The sequence below is a fragment of the Microtus ochrogaster genome, unplaced genomic scaffold (assembly GCF_000317375.1).
Source record: "Microtus ochrogaster isolate Prairie Vole_2 unplaced genomic scaffold, MicOch1.0 UNK81, whole genome shotgun sequence".
NCBI lineage: Eukaryota > Metazoa > Chordata > Mammalia > Rodentia > Cricetidae > Microtus > Microtus ochrogaster.
The window spans coordinates 440,315-454,054 of record NW_004949179.1 but is presented as its reverse complement, the minus strand read 5'-3'; the positions used below and the strand labels follow the sequence as shown (position 1 = coordinate 454,054).

The window sequence follows — 13,740 nt, the reverse complement described above, 5'->3', positions numbered from 1 at the left end:
CACACACACACACACACACACACACACACACACACACACAGAGAGAGAGAGACAGACAGACAGACAGACAGACAGACAGACAGACAGAGACAGAGACAGAGAAACCAGTGCAAACTGCAAAGAGATATCAGACTTGATATATATAGAAGACAGTCTCACAGACAGAAACCCACCCCAGTCACAGTGGCAAACACATCGTACCAGCACTGGGAGGTGGAGGCAGGAAGATCACACCTTGATCACAGTATAAAGATTTGAGACCAGCTTCGGTTACAACAGACTTTGTCTCAAAAAACAATGGAGAGCTGGAAAGATGGTTCAGCAGTGAAGAACACTGGTTGACCTTCCAGGACCTTGGTTTGATTCCCAGTACCCACATGATGGTTCCCAACCACCTACAGCTGCAGTCCCAGGGACCCAATACCTTCTTCTGGTCTCTGTGGGCACCACATACATGTAGTGTACAGACATACATGCAGGTAAATATGAAAAAACAAAAAGAATGGAAGCTAGTCATGGTGGTTTACACCCATCATCTCAGAACTCAGAGGGCTGGAGCTGTAGCTCAGAGGCAGCCCAGCATGCTGAAGGCCCTGGGTTTGACACTCAGCATTAATAATGAAATAAATTAGTAATAGAAACGGGCTAAATTGACATGTAAGAGTTAGCCAATAAAAAGTCAGAGTTAATGGTCCAAGCAGTGATTTAATTAATACAGTTTCTGTGTGGTTATTTCGGCTCTGAGCTGCTAGGCGGTAGGGAAATGAACTAGCAGCCTTTTACTACATGCATGTCTACAAACAAATAGCCCAGAGCATGCAGTCACAGGAGTGAAATCGTGGCCCAGGATCTGAAATGACCCCTAGAACCAACAAGACAGGATGGCCCACCTGACAGAGGTGAAGGTGAGGCATCTATGTCCCTCTGTGCCAGTTCGGCAGGTGGCAGTTCCACTTTGTCCTCTTCAGGCCCCCATCGACTCTTCCGCTTCCTCTTCACAGTAGCTGATGTGTTGGGCTTCCCGGGGATGGATGGAGTGGGGTTGATGGCAGGTGCTGGGGCCACTGGAGTGGGGCAGGCAGTGTTGGGGGGCACAGCTCCTGACAGGGTTTCAGGAGCTGATTTGCGCCGTAAGCTGGGGTTGGAAGCAGAAGCAGGGAGGGCGGCCGCAGAGCCTGCCTTGGCTTTCCGAAATTCCTCCAGCTTTTGCCGGTAGTATCTGTATCCCTGGCTGTTGGGATCATAGAGAAAACTGCAAAGGAAAGTAGGGGAACAACACAGGTGGGTTGAGATCTGGCCTTCCTTACTGGGGTTAGAGCAGATCAGGTTGTATGTAGTCAGGGTTGCTGGAGTTACTGTCCAGTATTGCAAGCCTGTATCAGGCCTCCTTCAGTAATAGAGGCTCATGCTGGGGTGTGATAGGCACCCTCAGAACCTCCCAGCCCATCAGTCACTTTACATCAGAAAATTCTGAGCTGCTGGAAGACCTTGGGTACCCTTCCTTCAAATTTAGCCATATCTCCATTGCACCCTGTGGGCTGACAGTGAGTTCCAGCCCCATCTTGAAGGTAAGTACGTGGCTCGGGTACAGAAGTACTCATTCCCTGAAAGCTGAAGGCAGAAAGCTCATCCGTTCTCCTGAGCCAGATGGGAATACAGAAGGACTGAGGCAACAAAGACCTCAGCTCTTCTCCAGTGCCTGCTTCTCTGACAGGGAAGAATGGAGTGACTTGACCCAGTGTTCCCAGTTTCATGTGGCAAATACCAAGAAAGACTCATCCATACACACACAGTACAAGGGACTTGGTCCTGGATTGAGGACCTGGACCTGCACCCATAAACCTGGAGGTTGATCCCAGTGGGGCTGTACCCCACAAGAGAGCTGTGGGCCCTAGTCCCCCAGGGGCTGCCTGAGGCCTGCTGCTACCTAACTCTCTGTGCTCAGATGCTCAGTCTCTCCCATAAACAATGTAGATTTGCATAGAGCCTATGCATATACATCTGAGGGCAGAAAACAGCTCCAAGTGACTGAGAATGCCTTAAACAATGGAAGTGAAGCTGTCCTCTCCTGTTCAGGGAAGGACTGTAGTCTGTACACATGGCACCGAGGCAGTATTTTTTGAATATACTTTGAATATTTTCAGCATGTGGCTTGCAAAATGCTTAGTGGTGTATCAGAGGACACAGGAACTGACAGCACCAGGTCAGGTACTGAAGCTTCCTTCTGCATAAGCAAGAACCTCTCACGAAGTCCCATAGACTCAGTCTGTATGTTCACATGAGGCCTAGGAAAAGCTAGAAAAAGTCTGCTAACTGCCAACTCGGTGGTATCTTCTTTGTATTACTGGGTTACTATATAAGAATGACCATGTAGACGGCATGCCTTTAATCTCAGCACTCAGGAGGGAGAGGCAGGCATATGTCTGTGAGTTCGAGGCCAGCCTAGTCTACAAGTGCTAGATCCAGACAGAACAGGCTCCAAAGCTACAGAGAAACCCTGTCTTGAAAAAAAAAACCAATAAGTAAATAAACAAAGCACCAAAAAACAAAAACTGAACTGAGCATGCCAGAAACTGGCTCACATAGAAGAGGCCGGCTGCCTTTCAGCAACTGTGCAGACATTAGTCTCTGAGAGGTTGAATGCTAGATCATAACTGACATTTCTGTTTTATGAGGTAGATCCTTGTTATATAGCCTAGGCTGACTTTGAACTCACCAATGATCCTCCTGCTTCAGCCTCCTGAATGCTGGTTTGTTACTGCTGTATCATCACTTCAGATGACATATCTGACATGTTTTCTGGGGCTCAGCTTAGCAATGTGTTGGCTTGCCCAAAGAACATGCCTTTGGCTTCCTGACACATGGCTACAAAGGGGTCTTTTCCTTTGTTTGTTTGAGACAGGGTCTCACTCTGCAGCCATGGCTAGCCTAAACTCACAGATTCACCTGCCTCTGCCCTCCTAAGTGTTGGAAATAAAAGCTTGCACAATCACATCCAACTTTCAAAGCATTTCCCCCCCATTTTTGGTTTTTGAAGACAGGGTTTCTCAGTGTAGTCTGGCTGTCCTGCAACCCTCTAGACTAGGCTGGGCTCAAACTCACAGAGATATCTGCCTGCCTCTGCCCCCAAAGTTCTGGGATTAAAGGCGTGCCATCACTGAGGCTACAAAGTATTTAACCAGGCTACAGGATGCACAAGGTATGCTGGCCACATCAGGGACCAGCAGCGATGGGCAGGAATGCAGGGAAGTGACACCTGTCTACCTGGCAAGTCTGGGCTTCATGGCTACTTCACATTTTCAAGTGTGATGATTAGTTTTCATTATCAACTGGACACAATCTAGAATCATTTGGGAAGGGAGTCTCACTGAGGAACTGTCTGGATCAGGTTGACCTGTGGGCATGTCTATGCTACAGAGCTAGAGTCTGCTGGTTCCTTTCAGCTCTACAGCATACTGCCCTCCAGACCACAGAGCAGATGGCACAAAGAATCTAAACCTCAGGCTTGAGTATGAGCTCATGGGCGGGTCCGCTAATATCCAGCCCTCTTTAGTTCCTACTCCTCATACCTCAAGACTCCTGTTCCCTACTGCTCCCTCATCATAAAAGGCATCCCAAGAACACATCCAATATAAACCTTTCTGAGCCACGAGCCCATCCTGTCCCCAGCCAGCAAATGCCATCTGTCACAGAACAAGATAAATGCTAGATTGTCTGTAAGACACGCTAGAGAAAGAGACCAGTATGCCTGCTCAGATACCACTCAAAAACATACCCATGAGCTCTGGAGTCAGAAACTCCCAGCCTAGCCTGGTGTGGTGGTATACACCTTTAATCCTAGCACTCAGGAGGTAGAGGCCGGAGAATCTCTTGAGTTCTAGGCTAGCCTGGTCTACACAGTGAGTTCCAGTACAGCCAAGGGTACAACAGTAAGACCTTGTCTCAAAATAAAAAACAAAAGAAAAAAAAGAAATCCTTACACATGGAGTCCTGTACCTTCACCTGCCTGGGCCATGGCCAAGGTGAGCCTTTCTAAGGAGCTGACTTTAAAACATCCACCACAGGCTAACGTTCTGAACACCTGGTCCCTTTAAGTGGTGATACTCTGGAAGGAGCCTTCAGAAGTGTCCACCAGAGGCCCTCTGAGGGCCACAGTCTGGCCCCTGACCCAAGTGCTCTCTGCTTCCAAGCCAGAGGAGATATCAGGATCTTCTGCTGACACACCAACCAATACAAACCCTCCCTCCCACCTGTCTACTGTCTGCATGTGCACACAGAGCCTTACCTGAAGGCCTGATTCTCACGGTTGTTCTGGAGGGCGATGGTCTCCACCTCAGGACCCCCGTCTGCTATGAACCTGGCTAACTTTTCTGCAAGGTTCTTGGCCTCTTCATCCTCTGGGGGTGAAACTTTAAGCAGGCTGTCAGTACTGAGCTCAACTCACCACACCCAACAGCCTAACTCCTGCTAAAGAGCCCCGCAGGAGCGAGTGGGGCTTGTCTTAGGAACAGTGCAAAGAGAGACAGGCAAATGGGAATCAGATTATTATAGGGACCAAAACCAGAGAAATATCACAACTATACAATCCCACCCCACCCCAAAAGTACAGGGCCCTGGGAGGCTCACCCTCCTTTCCTGGAGAGGACAAAGCAGAAGTCTGCAGTGATTCAAACATGTTTCCACACATCAGACTCCTGCTGTCCACCAGAGCCCTGACCCATAAACCCATCCCATTCATCTCCTGCTGTTTGTCCCCAGTCTACCTGCTTGGGCGCACACAAAGCTAAAGCTAACCAGAACTTGTCAGAAAGACAATGGAATGCTCCCTTAGCCCATTTCCATGTTCTAATGAGCATCTGGACAGAACCCCAGCCCCCATTAGGCACCTGACATGTCATAGTCCTACATCTTAGAGCCAATCCTGGTACTCAGAATTCAGCTGGGCCTGGAGACCAGCAGGTGTGTTGATGCATCCCAAGAGCAACTCCCACTGCCCATGAGGGCACAGGTTTTGACTGACACATCCCACAGTGCTCTTTTTCTTCCTCCTCCAACCACTTACCTTTCTGAGCAGCTGCTTGTGGCTTTTGGGCTTCCTTCCTGATCTCGGCTACCTTCTTTCTGTAGTACAGGAATTCCCTGCTATTCTTATCATGTAAAAATCTGGAAAGGGGATTTGGAACATTGGAAATGAGTTTCAGTGGTGGATGAAGCTGAGGCTCAAATGCAGAGTCCTCAGGAGAGCATATAGAAAGTGACCAAGGTTGGGTGCAGCTCAGCAGCACAGTGAAACCCTGGAGTCTACCCCCAGCACTCCCTTCCAAACAACAATAATCTCCTTTGGAGTTGGGGTGTGGTTCAGTAAGTAGTAGAGCCTTTGCTTAGCACATGAGAGGCCCTGGGTTCTATCCCAAGCTCCAGACAGGTTTCCACCCTCATATACATGACCATAGCAAATGTGTGAGCAGCATGGCACTAGTACTGGTACTCACGTGAAGGCAGGGTTATCCTTGTAGTCCTCCATAGCTACTTTCTCTAGCTCAGGACCTCCTTCCGCCACAAAACGGGCCAGCTTCTCTATCACTCTCCGAGTCTCGGCTCCCTCTGGGGGTGAAACTTTAAGGAGGCTGTCAGTAAATGGCTCCAACTCACACACCCAACAGTCACTAGGTACACTTTCTCTATAGACCGCAATGACAAGGGGAGAGGAGAGGAGATGCAGGCGACTGCTGACAGCCTTGTACTTGACTCTGGAGAAAGCTTGGTCTCTATAGTCTGACAAGCTGGTGGGGACAGGTTGTCAGAGCTTTTGGCAGTGATTCATCTCCAGACTAAAAGACAACACTGAGAAGTGTAAACAGTCTCTAGTCTGTGTATGTATTAATTGTTTTAAGTACTTTTAAGAGTGTTCATGTACGAGTATTTTACCTGCATGTATTTAAGTGCACACTACTTGTGTACAGTCCCAGAAGAGGCCAGAAAAGGGTGTTAGATCTTCTGAACTGGTGTTATAGTTGTGAGACACCATATACGTCCTGGGAATCAAACCCAGATTCTCTGTAAAGAGTAGCTAGTACTCTTAACCATTGTCAGCCTCTACAGTTCAAATCTTTTGACAGTTTTCAATATAAAAACTATCAGTTCCTTTGCATTCTTGGTCCCTAAACCCCACTCCCAGGATTTTATTTTTAGTTTCTGTTTAGCCCCAGCTGTGCTGAAAAGATATGTAGACCAGGCTAGCCTTGAACTCAGAGATCTGCCTCCCTCTGTCTCTAGACTGCTGGGATTAGAGGTGCATACCACCATGTCCAGCTGTTCCTTTTTTCTTTTCTTTAGATTTTATTTTTATTTTATGAGCACTGGTGTTTTGCCCACCTGTATGTCTGTGTGAGGGTGCCAGATACCCTGGAACTGGAGTAATAGACAGTTGTGAGCTGCCATGTTGGTGCTGGGAATTGGGAATTGACCTTAGGTCCTCTGGAAGAGCAGCCTGTACTCTCTCCAGCCCCTGCCCCAACTGCTCCTTTTCATTCTTCTTTTTTTTTTTTTTTTTTCGAGAGAGGGTTTCTCTGTGGTTTTGGAGCCTGTCCTGGAATGCTCCTTTTCATTCTTAAAAGATGACAAATTCTCTTGTATGTGTATTCAGGTGCAGATGAATGCAGATAGATGTGTGTGTACGTGAAAATGAGGCAAGAGCATAATCTTCAGTGTAATTCTTCAGAACTGTCTACCTTTCTTCTTCGTCTTTTTAAAGATTTCCTTATTTTATGTTTTATTGATGTTTGGTTTTTGTTGTTGTTTGTTTGTTGAGACAAGGTTTCTCTGTGTAGCCCTGGCTGTCCTAGAAAGGTCTGCAGAACAGGCTAGCCTTGAACTCAAGAGATCCACCTGCCTCTGCCTCCCAAGTGCTGGGAGTAAGTAAAGGTATGTATTGGGCTGGAGAGATGGCTCAGTGGTTAAGAGCACTGGTTGTTCTTCCAGAGGACCTGAGTTCAATTCTCAGCAACCATGCGATGGCTCACAACCATCTATAATGAAATCTGACGCCCTCTTCTGGCCTGCAGGGACACACGCAGGCAGAACACTATATATAATTCATGAATCTTTAAAAAGAAAAAAAAAAAATAAAGGCGTGCATCACCACTGCCAGCTTTATGTTTTTAAGTGTTTTGCCAACATGTGTACCTGTGTGCTATGTATACAGCTGTTATAAATGGTTGTGAGACACCATGTGGGTACTGGGAAACAAACTTGGGTCCTCCAAAAGAGTAGCAAGTGCTCTTAACTGCTGAGCCATCTTGCCAACTTTTTCTTTTTTAATTTTTTAAAAATATTTATTTATTTGTTTGTTTGTTTGTTTATTTATTACATATACAATACAATATTCTGTCTGTGTGTATGCCTGTAGGCCAGAAGAGGGCACCAGGCCTCATTACAGATGGTTGTGAGCCACCATGTGGTTGCTGGGAATTGAACTCAGGTCCTTTGGAAGAGCAGGCAATGCTATTAACCGCTGAGCCATCTCTCCAGCCCTTCTTTTTTTAATTTTAACTTCTGATTCAGGGTCTCTCCGGAGCTTGCCAAGTCCACCAGGTTGGCTGGCTAGGGAGTTCTACCTGTCCCCACATCCCTCGCACTGGCTTACAGAATGTGTCACCACATCCAGCATTTTCTTTTTCCTCTTCAGTGTGGGATTTTTGATCAAACTTAGGGTCTCCATACTTAGGAGCCACAAGGATACCACACACTTTCCTGACTGAGCTATCTTTCTAGCTCTAATAATTCTCATTTAAAAAACTATCACACACTCTGAACGGACACTGGGTGGACTTCAGTTCATTGTCTTGAAGTTGGCTCCCAAGCACTCTAGACATGATCTCTGGTGTTTCTGATGGACGGTAGGTGATCCCATAGTCTCTTAAACCTTATGCACTCACAACCAGCCATATTTTCAAGTGGTCTGAGTTTGTGTTGTTGGGAAAGTGTACTGCATCCTACTTTTGGGGCACTAGCACACCACTTTTTCATGCTCAATCATTCAATCACTCTCAGAGATACAATGTTAAGTTTGTGTGTGTGTCAGTCCCCCAGTAGGGTTTCTCTGTGTAGCCTTGGCTGCTCTGGAACTCACTCTGAAGACCACGCTGGCCACAAACTGACAGAGATCCGCCTGCCTCTGCCTCCCAAGGGCTGGGATTAAAGGTGTGCACTACCACTGCTAGTTGTTTTTTTAAGCATGCTGACCCTGGACTAGTTTAAGCCTAGCCTTAAATTCCTGATCCCTCTGCTTCAACCTGCTGAATGCTAGGATGACAGACATGCATCACTATACCCCAGTTTATGCAGTGCTGGGAATGAAACCCAGGGAATCTACACATGCTAGGCAAGTACTTTATCAACTGAACCACACCCCCAGCCTGAGACTATCTCTTTACAGTTGGATTAGCTGCCTGTTTGAGGCAGGTGGAACTTGCTTTTGTATTTCTCCCTGGCCTAGTCCTGAGGCTGAGTCTGTTAGTCACTGTATTGTCATGTCCTTTTATGAATGTCATAAAACAACAGTGCAAAGAAAATACTGCACTGTTAGTGATGTCTGGCCATTAGAGCTTTACTTTCCTCTCACATGCACAGCAAGACTCCCGCCTGATCACTATGTATAGAAGTGTAAGGCCACATCAGTTGACGCCCAAAACAGGTGCTAAGGCCTGGAGATGAGCTGGACCCCTTGTGAGGCATTAACATAGCATTGGCAAGGACTTAAAACCTAAGAAGGCATGCCTCCAACCTACTCTGGTGACCGTCATTCACAACAGGCTGACACGGTCCTGATGTCACAGAGCCTTGTTCTGAATGATACAGAGCTGAGTCACCAGAAGAGAATGCCACTGTCAGCCTGAAACCAGAGACTACTTTCACCATGTGAGAGCACATCCTCCAATCTTTACATTCTGACCCTCTGGCCCAAAATGTAGACACAGTCATGAAGCTTCTGCCTCAGTTGACATGAGGCCCTGTCCAGGAGAACCTTGTATGATGAGCTGTGACACTGTTCTCAGAATGGGGCTAGTGTCCTTGGCAGGGCTCAGCCAAGACTTCCCAGGATGACTCACTCTGTTCAAACCCCAATCACAGCACCTTGAGCCAGGCTCTGGCCACACCTGCCATGACAGTGGTAGAAGGAGCCAGGGCCATCCCACAATTTACCTTTGATCTCCAGCCATTGCTCATAGTCCTCTTCTTCATCATCATCATCATCAGGGGATTGGAAAACGCTTGGGCGGTGTGCAACAGGCAACTGCTTGGCATGTGAGTAGTTCTTCACAGGGCCCAGTGGACTGCCCAGCCCCAGGCCTGTCCGCTTGCTGAGTAGGAGGGGTCTCTTCAAGGTGCTGGGTGTTGGCATGCTGGGAGGGGCACTGGGGAGAATATCTGGGCCAATACAAGAAAACACACATTGGAGATCTGCAGAGGGCAGTGCTGTGGACACACCCAGAAAGTATCATCATGGCTATAGTCATCTTCGAGCATGCCATGGCTGTGCAGATGCACTAGACCTGTCTAGGCCAGAGAAAGTGGACTGAGACACAGGAGAGAGGACATTCAGGGTATCGAGCTGCAAGAGGATATGCCAGGGCTTGGCAGGTGGCAGCTCTTGCTGGATGTGCCTCTGTACACCACAACCAGAATGGAGAGCAGTAAGTGAGATTCCAGGTCACAGCCTCCTAAACCTGAGGGTAAAGGACTTCAACAATGTGTCGTCCTCTGAAAACGGCTGATTTACAGTCTCTTTCAGTAACAATGAGCTCCAATTGGGCTGTGTGGCTTCCTTATATCTGGATTTTCACCCACTGGGGCAAACTGGAAGATATGCTAGGGTACACATAGCCCTTCTCCTAAGACCCCACATGTGGACAGGACCAGGGGTTGAAGACCTGTAATCCCAGCAACTTTTGAGACAGTGGTGAAAGGTGGAATTCAAGATCAGCCTGGGTTCATAATGAGTTCAAAGGCAGCCTGAGCAACTAAGTCTTGTCTCAAAATGAAAAGCTAAAACAGGGCTCTTCTGTGTGGCAAAGCACTTGCTGAGCATGCACAAGGACCCAGGTTTGATCCCCAGCACTGCAAAATAATCGTCATAATCCCATGGGTACAATTAAACCCACGACAAGGCAGGGAACCAAGCTCCTTGGGGAGCAGCACTGTAGCACAACTGGGCACATGGACTACCGCACTGGAGGCTCCACACTTTGGCTTACTGTCCAAAGCCTCAGTTCCTAAGTGTAAAACAGGGGTTCCTGGCTTCAGAAGCTGAACTCAGCCTGAGATTTGTAGGTACCCTCTGAGTCTAAAGAGAACCCTCTCTCCCCAGACACAAACAGTACCACACCGCTGAGAACAAGACGACCAAGACTGTCAGACACGCCGGTGCTGCTGCTGCTGTGCACCTTTAATCCAGCACTCAGGAGGTAGACAGGCTCTGTGAGTTCAAGGCCAGCCTGGTCTACAGAGTGAGTTCCAGGACAGACTCCTAAGCTACAGAGAAACCCTGTCTTGGACCAAAAAAAAGATCAGGAGCTTGAGGGATAGCCCAGCAGTTAAGAGCACTGATTGATCTTGTAGAGAACCTGGGTTCAGTTCCCAATATTCATATCAGTGATCCTCTGGCTTCCAAGGGCTTCTACAACCACAAGATGCACGTGAACTCTTACAAGCCCACATAAATATGAATTAAAAATCAAATCTAAAAGTCTTAATGAAACGAAAAATGCCAGGCAGTGCACCTTTTATCCCAGCAGTCAGGAGGTAGAGGCCAGGACATCTTTTTAAGTCTAAGTTGAGCCTGGGCTACATAGTAAGTAAGTAAGGCTAACATATTGAGATTTGCCTTTTTTGCTATTGTTATCTATTTATTTCAGATTTTTTTATATGTTTGAGTGTTTTGTCTGCCACATATCTATGAACCATGTGCTTGTCTGTTATCCCCAAGATAAGAGAGTGTTAGATCCCCTGGAGCCTAAATGGTTGTGGGCCACCATTGTGGTGCTGGGAAATGAACTTTGGTCCTCTGCAAGGGCAGCAAGTGCTCTTAAGAGCAATTTAAAAAAAGAAATCAGAAGGCAGGGCGTTAGTGGCTCATTTCTTTAATTCTAGCACTCTGGAGGCAGAGGCAGGCTGATCTGAGATCAAGATCAGCCTGATCTACAGAGTGAGTTTCAGGACAGCCATGGCCACACAGAGAGACCCTGTCTTGAAAAATAAAAACAGGGGCTGAAGAAATGGCTCAGCAGCTAAGAGCACTGGCTGTTCTTCCAAGGGACCCAGGTTCAATTCCCAGCACCCACATGGCAGCTCATAACTGTCTGTAGTTCCAGGGGATCTGACACTTTCACACAGACATGCATGCAGACAAACCACCAATGTGTGTGAAATAAAAAGAAATAAATCACTAAAAAGAAAAAAAAAGAAAAAGAAAAACAAACAAAAAGATCAGAAGTAAAAACAATGGGATACCAAGCCTATGGATTCAGGTACGAGATAGAAGTTTTGTCGACTTTCAAAGAGACATATGGCAGCAGGGTGACAAGGATCTTCTGCCTAGGCTATTATGAAGAAAGATGAGCGATAGGGCAAGGCAGTGGCCTGTATGGTGCCAAGTGCAGGAAGCACTGGCTAGAGATGGCACTCAATAAACTCCTGTGAATTGTTAGGTGACTTGGTCATTTCCAGGATGCCTCCTTGGTCCTGCACCATCCACAGCAGGCCTGATGCTGGAGTACAAATGACCCTCACCCCACTGGGGACCCTCTAGGCCCATTATGCGACATGCAGAAACCTGTCTGCCATCCCACAGGAGAAGATTGAGGACACTTAATGGACCTGTCATCCCTGTAATGTTCCAGGGAACCTGGGGGACAGAAGCTGGGGTGAGAGGGCTGGCTGTACTCACCTGTGCTCGCCTGTGCCTTCTGCAACTTCAGAAACTGCTGCAAGAAGCTGCCATCGTTGGCAAACTTGTTGGAGATACAGGAGTTATGTGCATTGGCAATTCTAGAACCAAAGCATGGATGAGAGTGAGCTGTAGAGGAAACAGAGTGCCAAGGACAGGGCTAGTGCACTGACATTCCTGGCCCTACACCCATAGCGTGTTCTTCTGCTGAAGAGAGCCAGACTGCAGCCCCAAAGATGTTGGGGGACAATGGTTATGTGCAGGGAGCACTCATGTATATAGTAGACCGACACCACTTTTGCCTTGGTGAAAATAAGAATGCATACATTTGGGTTATCTTGGCTTGAATTCCAGCCCTGTGGTCTTTTTCCGCACGGCATATGTCCTACTGGATTAATTACAACCTGGCTTATTGTTCATCATGTATTATAGCTAACTCTAAAGCAGGAAGTGCGTGCATCTTATGACTTTAGTTTTTTTGAGACAAGGTCTCTTTGTCTAACAGCCCTACTGTCCTGGAACTCCCTCTGTAGACCAAGTTGGCCTCAAATTCAGGGATCCACCTGACTCTGCCTCTTGAGTGCTGGGATTATATACCAAGGTGTATACCAAGGTGGGCGGTGGTGGCGCACGCCTTTAATCTCAGCACTCAGGAAGCAGAGGCAGGTGGATCTCTGTGAGTTTGAGGCCAGCCTGGTCTGCAGAGCAAGTTCCAGGACTGGCTCCATAGCTACTGAGAAACCCTGTCTCAAAAAGAAAAAACAAAAAGCAAAAAAAGGTGTGCACAACCATGCCCAGTTTTGTGGTTTTGTTTGCTTTTGTGACAGGGGCATGGCTGGCCTTTGACTCCTTATCTTCCCAACTGTATCTCCAAATACAAAGACTGCAGGTAACTACCACCAAACCTGACTGTTTTCCCCCTTAAAACTGTGTCTCACTATTCTGGGTGGGCCTAGAACTCACTATATAGCCCAGGATGGCCATCAATGTGCAAAGACCTCTTTTCTCCTTCTTCGAAGCTGGGATTTGTACAATTTGTAACTGGCATTAGTGTGTATGGCCCACATATGCACACTCTGTCAGAAACTTCGATAGGTCACACAATCACAGGGAGCACCCACAGCGAATGCCTGGTGAGAACTGAAGGCATCTGCTATATATTGTGCTGTAGTAGCTTGCTCCTTATTGTTGTTTGAGACTGTGTCATTCTGTAGTCTCCCTGTCTCAGTCGCCTGAGTGCTGGGATTTCATGCAGAAACATCTACCTAGCAAACAAACCAACAAAAACACCAACAAAACTTTTCTGTGTCTTTTTTTTTTTTCTTTTCAAGACAGGGTTTTCCTGTGGCTTTGGAGCCTGTCCTGGAATTAGCTCTTATAGACCAGGCTGGCCTCGAACTCACAGAGATCCACATGCCTCTGCCTCTTGAGTGCTTGGATTAAAGGCGTGAGCCACCATCAACCCAGCTTTCTGCCTCTTCTTTAGACAGGTGCAACAGCTGTACCTTGTGATCCTGCTTCTTGGGAGGCTTAGGCAGCAGGAAGACCTGAGCCCAGAAGGAAATAATGAACTGCCATCTCAGGATGAAGAGAACTGAAGCTTAGCGTTTGTAAGTTGTAACAATCAGCTGTTAGAAAAGCACCCTAAGGGCTGGAGAGCTGGCTCAGAGGTTAAGAGCAGTGCTTGCTCTTCCAGAGGTCCTGAGTTCAATTCCCGGCAACCACATGGTGGCTCACAACCATCTGTAATGAGGTCTGGTGCCCTCTTCTGGCCTGCAGACGTACACACAGAC

At 47.4% G+C, this 13,740-nt stretch overlaps 1 protein-coding gene across 1 annotated transcript in view; it reads right to left on the bottom strand.

Annotated features, from left to right (window-relative positions):
- The window catches only part of Sugp1 (SURP and G-patch domain containing 1), a 32,110-nt gene that overhangs the window by 10,066 nt on the left and 8,304 nt on the right, over window positions 1–13,740 (bottom strand). Inside the window, exons 3-8 of the mRNA XM_005370524.2 lie at window positions 11,948–12,048; window positions 9,205–9,429; window positions 5,493–5,616; window positions 5,063–5,163; window positions 4,286–4,409; window positions 891–1,252 (exon numbers count right to left, since the gene is read on the bottom strand). Coding sequence (XP_005370581.1) covers window positions 891–1,252; window positions 4,286–4,409; window positions 5,063–5,163; window positions 5,493–5,616; window positions 9,205–9,429; window positions 11,948–12,048 — 1,037 coding nt within the window. The remainder of the gene's footprint in view (window positions 1–890; window positions 1,253–4,285; window positions 4,410–5,062; window positions 5,164–5,492; window positions 5,617–9,204; window positions 9,430–11,947; window positions 12,049–13,740) is intronic.